Source organism: Chiloscyllium plagiosum, unplaced genomic scaffold, assembly GCF_037043375.1.
Source record: "Chiloscyllium plagiosum isolate Xiang-an unplaced genomic scaffold, Cpla_swu_hap1 HiC_scaffold_20, whole genome shotgun sequence".
Classification (NCBI taxonomy): Eukaryota; Metazoa; Chordata; class Chondrichthyes; order Orectolobiformes; family Hemiscylliidae; genus Chiloscyllium; species Chiloscyllium plagiosum.
In genome coordinates, this window is record NW_028270158.1 from 46046468 (window position 1) to 46065411 (window position 18944).

Genomic DNA, 18944 nt, shown 5'->3' on the forward strand with positions numbered 1-18944 from the left:
ATGTGTTTGACATACAAATATGGCACTCTGGATGCTATCTTTAAAGCAAATTGTTTGGATGCTGGATGTCTGAAGAATTCATAAGAGAATGAATCATTGAGCAGCTTAGGCAAAGAGAGGAAAGTGGGGTTCATGTTTTTTCTGCTCAGTGTTTCACCTTTAAATGCTAGCAGTCTTTCTCTGTTCACTGATGCTGCCTGAGCTGTGTCACCTAGGTTTTTCAGCTTTCATTTGAAGTTATCTGTATGTAGGGTCATGATGAAGTGATTATTTGTTAGGTGAACATTCTTGAAGAATACGAAGCATCCATTCCTCAGCTGGATTTCCTGCACCTCATACTACATGGTGACTTCCTGAAGTGGTTTGACGTTATAGAACCAAATTGACCAGTTTGGACAACTCCCACTCACACCACCCTTGCTGTCGCACAGGTTGACCCCCCACCCGATGCGAGAAAATGTACATTTTTCTCGCTGCTATATGATGTATACTTGCCTTAGGAGCAAGTTTCTTTTTTTTTGTGGGCTGCATATCCTTGATTTTCACCTTTTGAAACAAAATTATATTCCTGTTCCTTTAAGATCCCAGTATCATGGATATTTCATCAGTGCTGAGCCTCCACAGTGAGGCTTCAATGCACATCCATTCATCCTTATAGTAAAGTATAAAAATTCTACACATCATTTGTCTTGAAAATGCTTCACAGGGGAAATAGGTTAACTTTGAAAGATTTAAAGTTAGTTTTAAATTCACTTGTTACATTTTTCCATGAAGTATGTTGTTTACTACTTCATACTTTTACTAATTTGTTTTTTCAAGCTTACCCATCTACCATGCTTTTTAGCATGAGAATCACTTCTTCCTCGCACCAATGAAAGAGCTGTTTTGATCCCACACAGACACACTCATCACTGTTTGAAAACTCATAACTGAAACTGCAATTGACAAGTTATTCAGCTTGCATTTTGCGCACCATTTAAGCAAACAGCCCTTCTACAAAGAGAACCAATTGGATGTTATAGTGTGCACCGCAATCTATTTCAGCGATGCCTTCACTATTTTGACAGTTTCTCATTAATAATCTGTGATATTTCACTTCCGACAAAAAAATCCTGAAACTGCCAGATAGCTGAGGTAAATTACTGCTTGCTTAAGCTCTTTGATTTTACAGTTTTCCTTGTGGCCTCTGCTTTTAAGGTGTGGCCACCACTGGTGGAGCAATAAAAATCTGAAATACTCATGAACTTGTGCTTTTGGTTGTCCCAAATGGCTGACAGGAAGGGAAGGGAAGGATCGGATTTTGACCCAGAGACAGTGAAGGACTGGCAATATGTTTCCAAGTCTGAATGATGAATAACTTGGAGGGGAACTTGCAGATGGTGGTGTTCCCATGTATCTGTTGGCCTTGTCCTTCTCGATAGTAGTTGTGTGTTTTGCAGATAATATGTATTGCTGCTACTGAGCGCTGGTGATAGAGGGAGTGGCACCAGATCCACAAACAAGCATGTGAGCTGCTTTGTTCTGGTAATGACATCAAGCTTTATTAGCGTTACTCAATCCGCATTCATCCAGGTAATTATTCCAGTATACTCCTGATTTATGCCTTGTAACGGTGGACAGGCTTTGGGGAGTCAGGAGATGCAGTATCCCTAGTCTGTGACCTGCTTGTGAAGCTAACTGTATTTACATAGTGAGACCAGTTGAGTTTCTGGTCAATGGTAGCATCCAACACCACCGCCTCTTTCCCACCCCCCCCCAACCCCCTCCCCTCCCGCTCCCCGGGTGGGGATGGGGGAGTGGCATTGTGTGGCCCAAATGTTACTTAGCATTTGCTAGCCCAGGCCTGCATATTGTCCAGATCTTGTTGCATTTGGGCATGGACTGCTTTAGTACCTGAGGAGTTGTCAATGGTGCTGAACGTTGTTCAATCATCAGGTCACATCCCCACTTCTGACCATATGCTGGAGGGAAGGTCATTGATGATGCAGCTAGGTCTAGGGCACTATCCTGAGGTACTCCTGCAAAGATTTCCTGGTGATGACTGACCTCCAAGAGGAGGTGATGTCAATATTGGTTGTATAGTGGACAATGAAGAAGGCCATTTCTGAGTACAATGGAATCTTCCTCCAATAGACCAAGGAGTGGCTGATGGACATTAATTTAAATAAATGTTGCATTTTGGTAAGGTAAAACGAGGCAGTTAATGGTAGGGCCCTGAGTAGTGTTGCTGAACAGAGACCTAGGGATACAGAGGCTTTTACAGTTATAATATTTAAAAGGTATTTAGATGGGTACATGAATAGGAAATCAACTAGGTAAAAACAAGGACTGCAGATGCTGGAAACCAGAGTCTAGATTAGAGTGGTGCTGGGAAAGCACAGCAGGTCAGGCAGCACCTGAGGAGCAGGAAGATCGACGTTTTGGGCAAAAGCTGTTCCTCCCCTGCCACCGCAGGAATTGCAAAACCTGCGCCCACTTCTGTAGCCTTGATTTTGTTTGTTATCACTAGCAAAGTGTATCAAAATCTGTAATGGGGTTATTTAATTGATGAGGGAGACTCTCATAAATTATTGTCTTGAGTTGTTTGCATACTTTCACCACTGTTAGGGTTATGTTGAATGCATTTACAGCAAGAGCTCAATACACAACATTTCAAATAAAGACTGCATTTGTAGGGATGTCATGTTTTGCAGAGATACATTCATGTGGTACATTGGGCTTCTGTGGCAATCTTGAATTGTTACCCTGAAGTTTGAGTTGTTGAGACCTTACAGTTATGGGATAGGATTGGATTTCTTCATGTTTACAATTAATATTTTGTATGTGTTTATTGTCCTGTTACATAGATCTGAGGAAGCCAACAAAGCATTTTCTGCAGCTGTTCAGATGCATGATGTACTGGTAAAAGCTTGGGCAATGTGGGGTGATTATCTGGAGAATATCTTTGTCAAAGAAAGACAGCTTCATCTTGGTGTATCTGCCATCACTTGCTACCTGCACGCTTGTCGCCACCAGAATGAGAGCAAGTCGAGAAAATATCTTGCCAAGGTGAGGATTACAGTGCAAAAGCCAGTGTTCACTGAAACCCTTGAGAAAGTTAATATTAAGCTTGTAACACAGAAATCAGTGGCATACTTTCCAAGCATTTTGTTTGTGCCCAGTACAGGAGGGATGTCAAGATTTGGGAAAGTGGTAGTATTGTCATTGGATGAGTAATTGAGAGATCCAAGCTGTGGGCATGGGTTTGAATTCCACTATAACAAATGGTGAAATTTGAAACCATATAATAATCATTGCATTTTGTCATTACAAACTCAAGTGGTTCACTCATGTCCTTTAGAGAAGGAAACTGTCATCCCTACCAGGTCTGGTCTCCATGTGATTCTAGACACACAGCATTTTGGTTGACTCTTAAATGCACTCTGAGATAGCTCTAGTTCGCCACTGAGTTGAAAGAGCAGTTAGGTATTAGTAATGAATGTTGACCCAGACAGTGACACACACAACTTGTGAACAAATTATTTTTTAAAAATGGGATAATTCTAGGGATGACTGGAAAAGATGTTGGTATTTCCCTTGGAGCAGAAAAGACTGAAAGCAGATTTGATAGCGGTTTTTAATAACTTAAGGGATTTAACTAGAGTAAATAAAGATAATCCGTTTGCAAAGGTTGAAATATTGATAATAGGAGGGCACAGTTTTAAGGCAATCTGCAAAGCCAGGAAAATTGTTTATAATACAGTTCAGATTTGGATTGCATTGTCTGGTAGAGTAGTGAAAATTATAGGTGGAAGTGGGTACTGCAGATGCTGGAGATCAGAGTCCAGGTTAGAGTAGTGCTGGAAAAGCACAGCAGGTCAGGCAGCATCCAAGGAGCAGGAAAATCAATGTTTTAGGCAAAAACCCTACGTCAGGAAGGGCTTTTGCCCGAAACATCAATTTTCCTGCTCCTCGGATGCTGCCTGACCTGCTGTGCTTTTCCAGTGTCACTGTAATCTAGTGAAAATTATATTCAATAGAAGCTTTCAAAAGGGAATTGTGTGAATGCTTGAAGATAGAAAGTGTGTGGGGAGTGAGACTAACAGGATTGCTGTTTGAAAGAGCTGCAACAGATTTAATGACAACCTAAGGAACTGTACTACTCTTAATTCTACTTGGACAGTAGTTATGTCAAAGAAGTGATTGTACTTATAGTTGGAATTAAAACTGTCATGTTAACTGATTTTTTTTTTCTCGTTTGTAATTTTTATCACCTGTTTCTTTAAAATGGTAGCGTACCTTCTTATGATCACTGAGCAAAGCATGTTGGAATGAACAGAGAAAACATTGCAACCATGATTTTAAAAAAATTAGAATCTCTTCCAGTCTGATTCAACCATTAAGTTTTAGTGAAAGCATAAAGATTCAAATCGCTTGTTAAAATTATCATACTATCAATTATCGTAGTATTGTTGTGGGAATTCTAGATTTGATTTCTTAACATTTGTGTTCTATGCAAAACTATATTTGACGTGTTGGATTTCATTTTCTATACCATAAACCATGAATTGTTTTTTCCTATTTGAGTATAGTCTTAGGTTAAAATGATATAGATACTAAATTGCTGCATGCTACCTTTATAATAACAAATAATCTGCTCAGTAATATGGAATTTTAGTACTATACCTGGCCCCGCTGTGCTATGAGCTATCATTCTGCTTTTAGTTTCAGCATTCATTGTAAAAATACTTTAGGAAGTGCCCTTTATCAATTTATATTAGCTGTATATTGACCAGAAGCTGGAAATGTGTTGCTGGAAAAGCGCAGCAGGTCAGGCAGCATCTCGGGAACAGGAGAATCGACGTTTCGGGCATAAGCCCTTCTTCAGGAATATTAAGGGCAATATTAAGTTTTTTTTTCAAAAATTACGTAATTGCAATTTAATTTTTGTTGACATAACCTCTATGTACTATGACAAGAACAAATTCTCAATTGTGTTCTAATAAAAACTTTGTTACAGTTTAAAAATGAATAATGCATTAATCAGAAATGCCATTCAAGAGTCCAAGATTGTACTTTTTATCGAATTCGTGAGGGTTACTAAGTATTTCACTTAATTGTGCTTTCTGCTGTTTGATCCATGATCATGAGAAAGCATACTGCCACCTTCTCAAGGGCACCCAGGGTTGGGCAATGACCTTGCCAGTGGATTTTTGAAAATGATCATTGGTGAGTGGGTACACATGATTTGAATCACTCCTTATTTCAATCTGTCTCACTGCTGGGTGCTGACCCTTTCATGCGTCTTAAAAACCAAAGATGTGTGAAACCAGCAGCAGTGCATATGCTGTAAGTTGCATTACATAGTGTGGTATTGGAATTTTGAGTTGACTTCATAATTTTTTTGTGTGGACACAACTCTTAGGAAGGTGTTAACTTCCACTTGCTTTTCCCAGGTCCTTTGGCTACTGAGTTTTGATGATGAAAAGAACACACTGGCAGATGCAGTGGACAAATACTGTATTGGTGTGCCACCTATTCAGTGGCTGGCCTGGATTCCTCAACTCTTGACATGCTTGGTTGGCTCGGAGGGCAAACTTCTTCTCAACCTCATAAGCCAAGTACGTATGTTCCTATAAACTTTGTCATGAATGAATAAGGAAAATTGATCTCAGTCATGGATCAAGATATTTCTTATCAAATTTGCCTCATCCTCTGCATTAGAATCCGAGAACCCATTTGGTCCCTTTGCCTGCAACGCAGTTCAGTAGGTTCTGGATTGATTGAATTGTGGCCTTAATTCCATTTTTGTTGTTGTGTAGATTAAGTTTGTATTCGCTTGAATTTGGAAGATTTAGAGTGATAAATTGAAGTGTTTTAGGAGGTTAGAAGATTTAATCCATTAGATGTTGGGAATCATTCTGTCTGGCAGACAGAGTCTTGAACTTTGGGCTGTTAATTCGTGATTTCAGAAAGAAATATTAGTGGAAGTCTGGAACTCGCACTCAGCAAAGCTGTTTCAGATATTTCAAACCTGTGAATTTGTTTATTTTGGTAGGTATGTGTATTAAGGAATGTGGAATCAATGGGAAATAGTGTTAAGAAACAAGCCTGCCATGATTGAATTTAATGCTGGAAGCTTCCTTGAACTTATTTCTGTTTTTTTTTTATCAGAAGTGTCCAACTTATTTACATTCACTCTAGCAAGGATGGTGAAAATTTAATACACAAAAACTGTCGAGGCAGTCCTCAGCTTGGTGCAAATTATATATTTTTACATTAGGTGGCTATTTTTCACCATCATTGTTGCATTAACATTGTGTAAGATTAGACCATAATTGGCAAAACCAGCATGTATACATGAGCTGATTAAGAATTTTAGACTAAGTTAAAGATTTGTTGATGTCACTGTGACTGTTTTCTTGCCCGTCAGTTATCTGCATGAATGCTGTGCTGATACAATTATTATATGCATATTAAGTTACGCACATATGTGATTGCTGGGTTCCACCATTTAAGATGGGAAAGAGAGGAAAAACTATTCATCTGGCCGATCTGCAAAAGTATTACTGTCTAATCACTCCCCCATTTTAGGCTTATTACTTGCTATCATTATTATGGATTATACATACATTTATGTATCACTTATTGGGTGCCTGTCTTAATTGATTGCTAAATGCAAAGTCTCTCTCAGAAATGGCTTAGTGGGTATGCTCATCTCTTTCCTGGACTTGGTGCTTGGCTGAGGTTTCCTGTGCAGTTTTAAGGAAATTCTGTAATTAGTGGTGTCATTTCTCAGACTAAGGCCAAATCTGTCTTCCTTGTTTGGATATCAAATAACCATGACAGTGTCTTTGGCAATATCCTGACCATCAGGATGGTGTCCTGACCACCATTCCTTATTCAATCACTGCCCCAAATCCAATGGCAATGTTAGAAGGAACAGGTAAAATTGAATATATAGCTCCCAAAGTCTTCTGAGGTTTTCCTGACTGTGTGTCTAGGTGTGTTGGAACCTCACTGATTATGGTTGGTGTGATTAATCAGAGACAAAAGAAAACTGCAGATGCTGGAGTCAATGTTTTGGGTGTAACCCTTCTTCAGGACTGGGGATTGGTGTAAGGGAGCTGCAGATAAAGGGGGAGGGGTGAGGAATTGGTGAGGGAGGGATAGGTAAACACAAGTAGAGGGTTATACCTGGTTGGTCGATGGGAGGAATTAATCTGGTTGGTAGCTGCAAGGAAACGTCGATCAGAGGAATGGCGGGGAGGGGCTGGGAAGGGAGTCGGGGGATGGGAAAGGAGGTTATTTGCAATTGGAGAACTCAATGTTGAGTCCTCCAAGCTGTAGGCTGCCCCCACCCCCATTTATCTGCAGCTCCCCCAACACCCACCTTAAGTCCAGAAGAACGGTTATACCCGAAACGTTGACGTCTCCACCTCCTAATGCTGCCAGGCTTGTTGTGTTCTTCCAGCCTCCTGCTTGTATTCTGTGATTAATCAGCAATCCCATTATTAATCTTGAGAGTGCTTACTAGGGAGACGGAAGGTGAGCTAGAAATCTTTATTTTAATACCTAGCTGATAATTTTGGAATCCTGTTGCCTTTTGCTTATGTCACTGCATACGGTGCAATTCATTTATTTAAAAAGTACTTTGAGATGACCAAGAATTAAGTTAAAAAGGTGCTATTTTGAACATAACTCAATGTCCATATACCTTTCGTTTTCAGGTTGGAAGAGTGTTCCCCCAAGCTGTCTACTTCCCAATTAGAACGCTATATTTAACATTGAAGATTGAGCAACGGGAACGTTACAAAAGTGGTAAGGCTTTGGTTGGTGTGAGAAATGAGCTGTTTTCAATTGGTTCTCGAGCCAGCTAGTATAGTAAGAAGAATAATCATAGGTGATGGGCATGCTGAGATTGTGCTACCCAGTAGGTGTTGTTTTTAGACTAGGAGAAAACTGCAAGTGAAAGTTGCATTTTAGTTACACTCGATATCTGTGTACCACAGAATCCTCTCAGTGCTTCGTTCCTAAATTGCTCCTCATTTATGTCAAAGCTTCAGTCCATGTATTAATAAAAAGCTAGGTAAGTAATTACATTTAACTTAGGATTGTGATGCTCAGCTAAAGATTACTTGACCGGTTTCTACATGTTTTCAGTTTAGGAGGAAATGTACCCATCTACCAGTGTGATTTACGTGAAGTTGGTTCTCACTGAGACCTTTTCGGTTTCTCATACTCTGTCACCACCATTATCTGTTGTGTATTTGCAAACTGGGAAAACTATCACTGATCATTGAATTTATTTGTAAATGTTTTATTAGACTCAATTGTGTTAATTTTACAGTGATTTAAATTGGAATTTAAATGGATAAGATTTTTTTTAAGTGGCATTCTCTTAAAGTTAAAGTATTGTGCAAAATATATCAATTTGTTCTTTGGCTATAGGGAAAGGTGTGTTAATGAAGTGACTTTTGAAAGCAGGGACAGAGCTGACAAAATAATTGAAATATTGAAAATATGACCGAGTTTGCACCACTATTCAGTGTGATCATGGCTGATCCTCTAACTCAACGGCCTACTCCTGCACTCTCCCCCAAAACTTTTTGATATCTATATTGCCTAGAAATCTATTTACTTCTGTTTTAAATATGTTCAGTAATTTGGTCTTCAAAGCTTTGTGTTGTAGAATTTCCACAAGCATTTCACCCTCTCAGTGAAGAAATTTCTCCTCATCCCAATCTTAAATGACCTACCCATGTCCTGAGACGAATAACATCTTTTTCTAGTGCCCTCTGACAAGCGAAACTCTTCCTGCACCTAGCTGTTCCCGCCCTGTCAGAAATTGACACGTTTCCCTCATCATTCACCATACTACCAAACTCCAGTGAATACAAGTGTTCTTGTCCCCATCTCTTCTTATAAGGCAATCCTGTCATCCCAGAAATCAGTCTGGTGAGCCTTCACTGTAGCCCCTCTGTGGCTCATTTTGTCCTTTTGCAAGGAGAGAGAGAACAAAAGTGCACACAATACTCCAGGAATAGTCTCACCAAGACTCTGTAGAACTGCAGTAAGAGATCCTTGTGGCGAAACAGTAGCCGTGCACATTTAAAACAGAAAGATTTTCTTTTACCTGAGGTTGAGATTCAAAAATAAAATGGTCCTCTCCATTTCACCCACAAATGCCAAATATGCAGTATGTGCAGTTATATTTTATCTTGCAAGAATTAAAGTTGTTGACTGTACCTTTGTACAAATTGTGAATATTGAAAAATCTTTTAATAATTTGTTTGTGTGGATTGCAGTGCCCTTTATTATCTGTGAGCAGTGTGGCTATTAGGATTGCAGCTGGCAGTCTAAAGTTCTGAAGCTAACAGAAATGTAGGTCAGTAACTCAGGAAGAAGTCTGCATAGTGAGGACAGGATGATGCTCGCCCTGGCAGTGCATGTGAAGTCAATTGATAAGTATCTTAAATCCTTGGAGGGGGATATGTACATTCCAGTGAATAATACCTGATGGTTTAATTAGTTCATAAAAGTTTATTTTCTTACTGTGATAATAAATATGTCTCATGAAACATATTTATATCTGAATTATAATTGCATTTTACAAGTATTATTTGAGTTTGTGTTCTTGGATTAACTTGAGGAACAAGAAAAATTGTGAAACTTAATGATTGCTGCAATAACTTTTTCTGACATTTTAGCAGTAAGATAACGCTGAGGGCCACCTTTCTTTTTTGTTACAGACTCTGGACAGCAGCAGCCGGGTTCGGTTGGCACACAGTCTCACTCTGCCTCTGACCCAGGACCAATACGAGCCACAGCACCAATGTGGCGTTGCAGCCGGATAATGCACATGCAGCGGGAGCTTCACCCGACCCTGCTTTCATCCCTGGAGGGCATTGTGGATCAAATGGTGTGGTTCCGTGAAAACTGGCATGAAGAGGTTTGTTTGTCCAGCTGTTGCATGTTGCTATTCCTGGCTGGCTGTCCCTTGCTGTCCTTGGCTGGCCCTCCCTTTCTCCCCTCCTTTGCCCGCCCTCCCTCCCTCAGTCCCTTTTCCTATCTAACCTCCCGTCTCCTTTCTCCTACCCATCCTCCACCTTAAGGACATCTCTTCTGGGCTAGAGAGGAATTTAGAGTAGGTAAGGTAGGATTCAGTTGCCCACAAAAGTACCAGTGACGTGGGTAGGATGAGAAAGAAAATTCTGCTAGGGAATTTTGAGCAACTTGGGACTAAGTTCTACCCATATTCATTTGTAATTTTTAAAGTTTTTTTTACTGCAACTTACTTCCCACCTACTTTAATGTCATCTGCTAATAAATGGTAAATAGTTGGGGTTTGAGGATCAAGCCTGTGATAACCCATTAGATTAGATTAGATTACTTACAGTGTGAAAACAGGCCCTTCGGCCCAACAAGTCCACACCGCCCCGCTGAAGCGCAACCCACCCATACCCCTACATTTACCCCTTACCTAACACTAAGGGCAATTTAGCATGGCCAATTCACCTGACCTGCACATCTTTGGACTGTGGGAGGAAACCGGAGCACCCGGAGGAAACCCATGCAGACACGGGGAGAACGTGCAAACTCCACAAAGTCGCCTGAGGCGGGTATTGAACCCGGGTCTCTGGCGCTGTGAGGCAGCAGTGCTAACCACTGTGCCACCGTGCCGCCCACACTTGTGTCTTGTCTGCCCAGGAGAAAGTGAGGTCTGCAGATGCTGGAGATCAAAGTTGAAACTTTATTGCTGGAACAGCACAGCAGGTCAGGCAGCATCCAGGGAACAGGAGATTCGACGTTTCGGGCACAGGCCCTGAGAGGGCCTGTGCCCGAAACGTCGAATCTCCTGTTCCCTGGATGCTGCCTGACCTGCTGTGCTGTTCCAGCAATAAAGTTTCAACTCTTGTCTGCCCAGAAAAGACCCATTTGTCCTGGCACTCTGGCTCCCAACAGAGAGCAGTTTTCTATCCAAGCTAATAAATTTATCCCAATCCCATGTGACCTTACCTTGTATATGAAGTTTTTCTGTGGCACCTTGTCAAATGCCTTAAGAGTTTTCTGTATTACAATTATGACTAAGTTTCTAAAGTGCTTCATTAGCTGTACTGTATTTTAGGATATTCTGTAGTCATGAATTGTGCTAGAAAAATGTAACTTTTATTTATAAAAGCTAATGATGTGCATGTGAAGTGTGGTCACAACTTCTTGAGAGGGTAGGCAAGGCCAAGAATTAACCTCTCACCTGAAGAATGGTACCTCCAACTATACTGTCTGTTCTCCTTGAGATTGTTGGTCTACATTTTGGGCTCAAGTTTCTGGAGCGGTACTGGTTTTATAGAATACATAAAATTGGTTAGATCCCATCAACGTATTGGAAAACCTCAAACTCTTTGGATGGACCTTAAGCTTCACTGTGTAGTGGGTGGGTGAATATACTTTGTGTGGTACTGGGGGCTGTGGTGAGAAGACAAAGAAGCAATTAATACATTGCACTGATTAACGTTTGATCTGCCTCTTTCATTGTAGGTTTTTCGGAGTGCTGCACTAATTGTTTTGTCAAAATTATATATTAAACCTGCTAATCAACCATATTTTTGGAAGAGCAGACATTTCAATTGAGTACCCAATGCTTTAGTGGCAGGGGCCAAATAACGTAATACTTCAGTCAGGCAGTGAAACCCTCACTACGTGTCCTGACTAGTCTCTAGCCTTCCTAGGATGGGCATTGAAAATATGTTTCACTATCTACCTAGTCCAGCAAGCCTGCAGTCTGCAGTGTGTTGAGACTTATTTGGGACAATGAAAGATTTGCAAATAGCACCTTTTCCAACTTTGCTGTCTTAGAGTGCTTCTCAGTCAATTAAATATGTTTAAATTAGTCACTGTTGCAGTGACGAGAATGTGACAGCCAATTTGTAGCATAGAATTAGAGTAAACAATAATAGGATAATGACCATTCAATGGTTTAGTGACGTTAGTTTAGCAATATGTGTGTTGACCAGCGTATGTCAGGTATAGACAGGAGAGATCAAGTGAATCCTTTGAATGTAAAGGTAGTAGGGGTATACTTAAGAGGGAAATCAGGAGGGCAAAAAGAGGACGTGAGGTAGCTTTAGCAAATCTGGTTAAGGAGAGTACAAAGGGTTTTTATTAATACTTTAAGGACAAAGGGTAATTAGGGAGAGAATAGGGTCCCTCAAAGATCAGCAAGGCGGCCTTTGTGTGTTGCCGCTGGAGATGGGGGAGATACTAAATGAGTATTTTGCATCAGTGTGTACTATGGAGAAGAACATGTAAAATGTGGGGAAATAGATGCTGACATCTTGAAAAATGTCCATATTACAGAGGAGGTGGTGCTGGATGTCTTGAAATGCACAAGAGTGGATAAATCCCCAGGACCTGATCAGGTGTACCCTAGAACCCTGTGTGAAGCTAGAGAAGTGATTGCTGGGCCCATTACTAAGATATTTGCATCGTTGCTAGTCACAGGTGAGGTGCTGGAAGCCTGGAGGTTGGTTTATATAGTGCCACTTTTTCAGAAAGGTGGTGAGGACAAGCCAGGGAGCTATAGACCGGTGAGCAATAGGTAATGGGCAAGTTGTTGGAGGGAATCCTGAAGGACAGGATTTACATGTATTTGGAAAGGCAAGGACTGATTAGCGGTAGTCAGCACTGGATGTTGGTTTGCTTGCTGAGCTAGAAGGTTCGTTTTCAGACTTTGTGTCACCACAGGAAGTGACATCACCAACCCAAGGAAATGTAAACCCATCAGTAGAAAGCGGGCCATGCCACCAGTGCTTCATCCAGAGGCTCGCTGATGATGTTATCTAGTATGGTGACTAAACGTCTGAAAACAAATCTTCCAGCTCAGTGAGCAAACCTACATCCAGAACCTCAACCTGAGCTACAAATCTTCTCAAAATTCGCTAATAGTCAGTACTTTGCGCGTGGAAACTTGATTGAGTTTTTTGAAGAAGTAACAAAGAGGATTGATGCGTGCAGAGCAGTGGGCGTGATCTATATAGTTCAGTAAAGCGTTCACCAGGGTTCCCCATGGGAGACTGGTAAGCAAGGCTAGATCTCATGGAATACAGGGAGAACTAGCTATTTTGATACAGAACTGGCCTGAAGGTAGAAGACAGGGTGGTGGTGGAGGGTTGCTTTTTGGACTGTAGGCCTGTGACCTCTGGAGTGCCACAAGGATTGGTGCTGGGTCCCCTGCTTCTCGTCATTATATAAATGCTTTAGATGTGAACATTGGTGGTATAGTTAGTAAGTTTGCAGATGACACCAAAATTGGAGGTGTAATGGACAACAAAGAGGGATACCTCAGGTTACAATAGGATCTTGACCAGATGGGCCAAAGGGCTGAGAAGTGGCAGATGGAGTTTAATTTAGATAAATGTGAGATGCTGCATTTTGGAGGAACAAACAGGGAGTGTTACTGATCAAAGAGAGTGCAGGTTCATAGTTCCTTGAAAGTAGAGTCACAGGTAGATAGGATAGTGAAGAAGACATTTGGTATGCTTTCCTCTATTGGTCAGAGTATTGAGTAGAGGAGTTGGGAGGTCATGTTGCAGCTGTACAGGACGTTGGTTAGGCCACTGTTGGAACATTGCATGCAATTCTGGTCTCCTTCCTATTGGAAAGATGTTGTGAAACTTGAAATGGTTCAGAAAAGATTTATAAGGATATTGCCAGGGTTGGAGGATTTGAGCTATAGAGAGAGGTTGAGTAGGCTGGGGCTGTTTTCCCTGGAACGTCGGAGGCTGAGGGGTGATCTTATAGAGGTTTATAAAATCATGAGGGGTATGGATAAGATAAATAGACAAAGTCTTTTTCCTGGGGTGGGGATGTCCAGAACTAGAGGGCATAGGTTTCGGATGAGAGGGGAAAGATAGGAGACCTACGGGGCAACATTTTCATGCAGAGGGTTGTGCTTGTATGGAATGAGCTGCCAGAGGAAGTGGTGGAGGCTGGTACAATTGCAGCATTGAAAAGGTATCTGGATGGGTATATGAAAAGGAAGGGTTTGGAGGTTTATGGCAAAAGGGACTAGATTAGGTTAGGATATCTGGTCAGCATGGACAGGTTGGACCAAGGGATCTGTTTCTGTGCTGTACATCTCTATGACTCGAAGACCAGGTCACTGGTGAGAGCTTCATTTCGCCTGAGAGAACAGGTGGGATTTCAGGTCAAAGTGTCATCTGTAGGACACCAGGTCAACAGTTCAGCACTCCATCTGTATTACACTGAATGTGCCAGCATAGGATTTGCACGCAAATCTCACGAGTGGGACTTCTGCCCACAACCTTCTGATACGAAAGCTAATGTATTGTGGAACGTTCCGTGCATTGTGTTTATAACAGCTAATTTTCTTTTCGTAGACAAACAGGAGGCTGGAAGCATCAGCAAGTCAGACAGCATCACGAGATGGAAAGTCAACATTTTGGGTATAACTCTTCTTCAGGACTAGATGTGGGGGGAGGGAGAGCTACAGATAAAGGGAAGTGGGGGGTTTGGAGAATAGCAGAATGGTGTCTGGGCAGCCTAGAACCCAGAGTACCTAACATTGAGTTCTTGAATTTCAAATAACCTTCCCACCCATCCCTCAGCTCCCTTTTCATCTCCTCCTTTCCATTCCACCTACTGACCCTTCTTTCCAGCTACTAACTGGATTCATCCCTCCCATCAACCAACCAGGTCGTACCCACTGCCTGAGTTCCTCTATTACTACCCCACCATTCTGTTACTCTCCCCACCTCATAACTCTGCCCCCCCACCTCTCTCTCTTTATCTGTAGTTGCCCATACCCCCATATCTAGTCCTGAGAAGGGTAAAACCTGAAACGTTGACTTCTCCACCACCTGATGCTGCTTGGTGTGCTGTGTTCTTCCAGCCTCCTGTTTGTCTACTTTGGATTCCAGCATCTACAGTTTTGTTGTCTCTAACTATTTTCTTTTCATACCCAGGTACTGAGACAACTACAGCAAGGATTGGCAAAGTGCTACTCTGTGGCCTTTGAGAAGAGTGGAGCTGTGTCTGATGCCAAAATCACACCTCACACCCTAAACTTTGTCAAGAAGCTTGTGAGCACTTTTGGAGTTGGTCTTGAAAATGTATCCAATGTGTCCACCATGTTTTCTAGTGCAGCCTCAGAGTCTCTGGCAAGGAGGGCTCAGGCCACAGCACAAGATCCAGTTTTTCAGAAACTCAAAGGACAGTTCACAACAGGTGAGCAAAACATGGTGATTTGTTATTGAAGACAATTTAGATGTTGGATTTTGCCAGTGAGATTGCAGGATCTGAAAGAATGGTATGATGCTGTTTATAATATAGCGACTGTGATGGCTTGTTGAACTTTATTTTTAAGGATTTTCCTCAATTGCCTAAGACTTTCAAGGCCTTGTCCTCCCACTCCTATCTCTGACTTCCAGTGACCCCCTGAAATCTCCGATTTTGGCCTTTTGTGCACTGTGGTTTGTTTGGCTCCACTAGCCTTGCCTTCAACTGACTCAGCTTTAAACCTCTTTACTTCTATCCTTTTAGATGCTCTTCAAGCCCTTCTCATCTGTTCTGATATTCCCTGTGATTCAGTTTTAAAAGTCAGTTAACACTCCTGTTAAGCACCTTGGGGCACTTTTTTGTTTGAGAAATGCTATATAAATGCAATTTATTGGTTATCCATTAAGAGGCTGTACAGTTTCAATCAGAAAGCTCCAAAATTTACTTTCTGGCCTGTGCTGTCAAACCATTTTCAGTCAGGACAGTCCCAATTATGTTTATCTAATGGGTATTGTTGCTGCTGACGACTCTGCAGTGAACCTTGTTTATTGTATGCGTACAAGGACATGATGGGGCTCTGACTTAATGCAGTCACCATCTGTTGCTGCTCTTTGAATGAGGCGTCAGGTAGAAGGAATTGGCAGTTGATGTTTTTAAGACAGGCAGCAGGAAATCTTTATCTTCAGGAGAGAAGGGCCCAAAATTGCTAAGAGATAAAAGAATAAATGTAAGCGTTCCTTTATGGATAGGTAGTCTTTATATTAAAGACTTGCGACAGATTGGTACAGCATTTAGTATTATTTCTGAGTTAAAACCAGTTTATTTTCCTGAGTAACTGAAGAGAAACTGTTTCCAATGGCTATATGATCAAGAATCAGAGGGCATACATGTGAAGTGGTAGGCTAAAAGAGCCCAGGGTGACATGAGAAGCTTTTTTGTGCAATTAGCAGTTTAAGAATTGGAAAAATAGTGGGAATACTAGTAGCATCAAAAAATGGAATCTGATAAATAGCTGAAGGAAAAAAAGTTGCAGAGATACAGGGAAACAATGGGAAAGTGGGGCTAACTGGATTGCACTTCAAAAGAGCTGGTGCAGAATCAATGGGCCACATGGCCTCCAGCTTTGTTACACAGCTATATGATTGATTTTGCAAGGCTCCAGAAAATAAATCTAAACAGGCTCTTGAGGACGACTGATCTATGCTGGCATTTTATGATCCACAAAAGTCATCTCCTTGCCCTTCATTATTGAATCTCCTCACTTTATGCTATTTCTTTCACCTTCACAGAACATTGTGTAGTATTCAAAGTTTGTGAGAAGATTTGTAGCTCGGGTGCTCGTTGTTGTGGTTCTGTTGGCCGAGCTGGGAATTTGTGTTGCAGACATTTCGTCCCCTGTCTAGGTGACATCCTCAGTGCTTGGGAGCCTCCTGTGAAGCGCTTCTGTGATCTTTCCTCCGGCATTTATAGTGATTTGTACCTGCCGCTTCCGGTTGTCAGTTCTAGCTGTCCGTTGCAGTGGTTGGTATATTGGATCAATCACAGATTCAATCAATACGCACATTGACCTGGACCCAATATACCAACCACTGCAACGGACAGCTGGAACTGACAACCGGAAGCGGCAGATTCAAACCACTACAAATGCCGGAGAAAAGATCGCAGAAGTTCTTCACAGGAGGCTCCCAAGCACTGAGGATGTCACCTAGACAGGGGACGAAACGTCTGCAACACAAATTCCCAGCTCGGCGAACAGAACCACACAATTGTGTAGTGTGCTACTTTAATGTAGCTTTACTTTTTCAGGACCAAGTACAATTTCTATCCTTTTCAAAATTAAATTCCTGAATCACTTGTACCGTGCAGACAAATAGTATTTTGTAGTCAAAGAACATTAGAATGGAGGCAATACTTAAACTTAACCAATTCCATACAGTGAGGAGCTCAGTACGCGTTAATTAAACGGGATCATAATGGGAGTTTGTATTATATAATAGGGACAGATTTAGTATTTTTTAAACTGGCATAGTAAGCTTTGTGCCAGAAGTTAATTCTTTTATAATGACATACTCGAAATACAATTACTGTTTATGTTCTTTAAAATGTAACAAGTTAGTTATTTCCTGTTGTGAGAAAGCAGATTATTTTACTTAACTTATCAATATAATTAAATATAAAATTAGTGTGTTTCTAAATTTCTATCCCATAAAAACTGAAGAAGGAATAGTCAAATTAATATTTAATACCACTACTGAGATAGCAATAAAAGAACAGATAATATTTGGTAAAATGAGGTATGCAGTTAGTGCAAAAGTATGTCTAAGTATGATTTCATAAATCAAAATACCTTCCTTAGTGAAGTTGGATATTTTACATTTGCCTCATTGGAATTTTTAGTATTTTTGGACTTCTCAGTGACTGGTTAGTCACATTTGAGGGTTTTTAAATTTTTTTAAATTAGATTCCCTATAGTGTGGAAACAGGCCCTTCGGCCCAACAAGTCCACACCGATCCTTCGAAGAGCAACCCACCCAGACCCATTCCCCTACATTTACCCCTTCACCTAACACTACGGGCAATTTAGCATGGCCACATTTTGTACTGTGGGAGGAAACCGGAGCACCCGGAGGAAACCCACGCAGACACGGGGAGAATGTGCAAACTCCACACAGACAGTTGTCTGAGGCAGGAATTGAACCCGGGTCTCGGGTGCTGTGAGGCGCGCAGTGCTAACCACTGTGCTACTGTGCCGCCTATGTGTTATATGAAAGTTTGTAAGTCAGGGTGTCCCTGCCTGTGTTTTGCACACCATGGTGGTCAAGCTATTGTGAACCAAGCACTTCCTCCCCCATAACTTTGTGATCTTCCAAGTAAATGAGGTAAAAATACAGAGAAATTGTTCTTTTACCCCCCTCCCCACAGGAGTCAAGGAGATCATACTAGTCTAGTTTGTGATATCATTTCTTCAAAAACAAGTGAGAGATTTCATCTTCTTTTCGAGAAGGCTGTTTACCCTGTCGGATCAGCCGTTGTCTCATTGGTGGAGTAGATTGGGCTGAATGATCTACTCCTCCTACATCTTGTGGTTTTATGGATGAACTGGCTCAACTTTATTCACCCACCCTGTCAGTTAGTTGCAACAAGATTAATTTGAAAAGAAACTTGTACCTTGTACCTTTTTTCCAGATCCAAGTAAATTTCTGTTTTAAAAGAAGCCAATTTAGCCACAAGCTTTTTCAAGTAACACAATGAATGTATTAATAATGTAACACTTACATTGTAAACACAAGGTGGGTCAAAAAAGGTGAATGTTTAAAAATCATCTCTAAATTAGCCTCTGAATTGTTCATGAAGAGCAGATATTTGAACATTGTTGCCCTTGTGGTGGAGGTTACCTGTTGGTTTGACATTCGCATTTGTAGTCTTTTTTTTTTGCGATTTTTGGTATTTTATTTTGAAGTTCCTGTATCCTGATTCCTCCTCTTTAACTGATTTGTGGCACTCTGAATGAGCGAAAGTCTTTACCTGCAACACTGATAACTAGGTGATAGATTTTCACTTGTGACCTTCACAGCCTGCTCGTATTTTAAATCCAGGCAGGTACACATGAGCATGTTCAGTCCCAGGCCGCTCCAGTAACGTTGAAATTAACTTTTAAAACCCCATTT

General features: G+C 41.2%; 1 protein-coding gene across 1 annotated transcript in view; it reads left to right on the top strand.

Moving 5' to 3' along the window:
• The window catches only part of trrap (transformation/transcription domain-associated protein), a 219627-nt gene that overhangs the window by 164399 nt on the left and 36284 nt on the right, over positions 1–18944 (top strand). Inside the window, 5 exon segments of the mRNA XM_087997909.1 lie at positions 2847–3048; positions 5436–5600; positions 7710–7800; positions 9732–9931; positions 14964–15225. Of these exon segments, the coding sequence (XP_087854035.1) occupies positions 2847–3048; positions 5436–5600; positions 7710–7800; positions 9732–9931; positions 14964–15225 (920 nt within the window).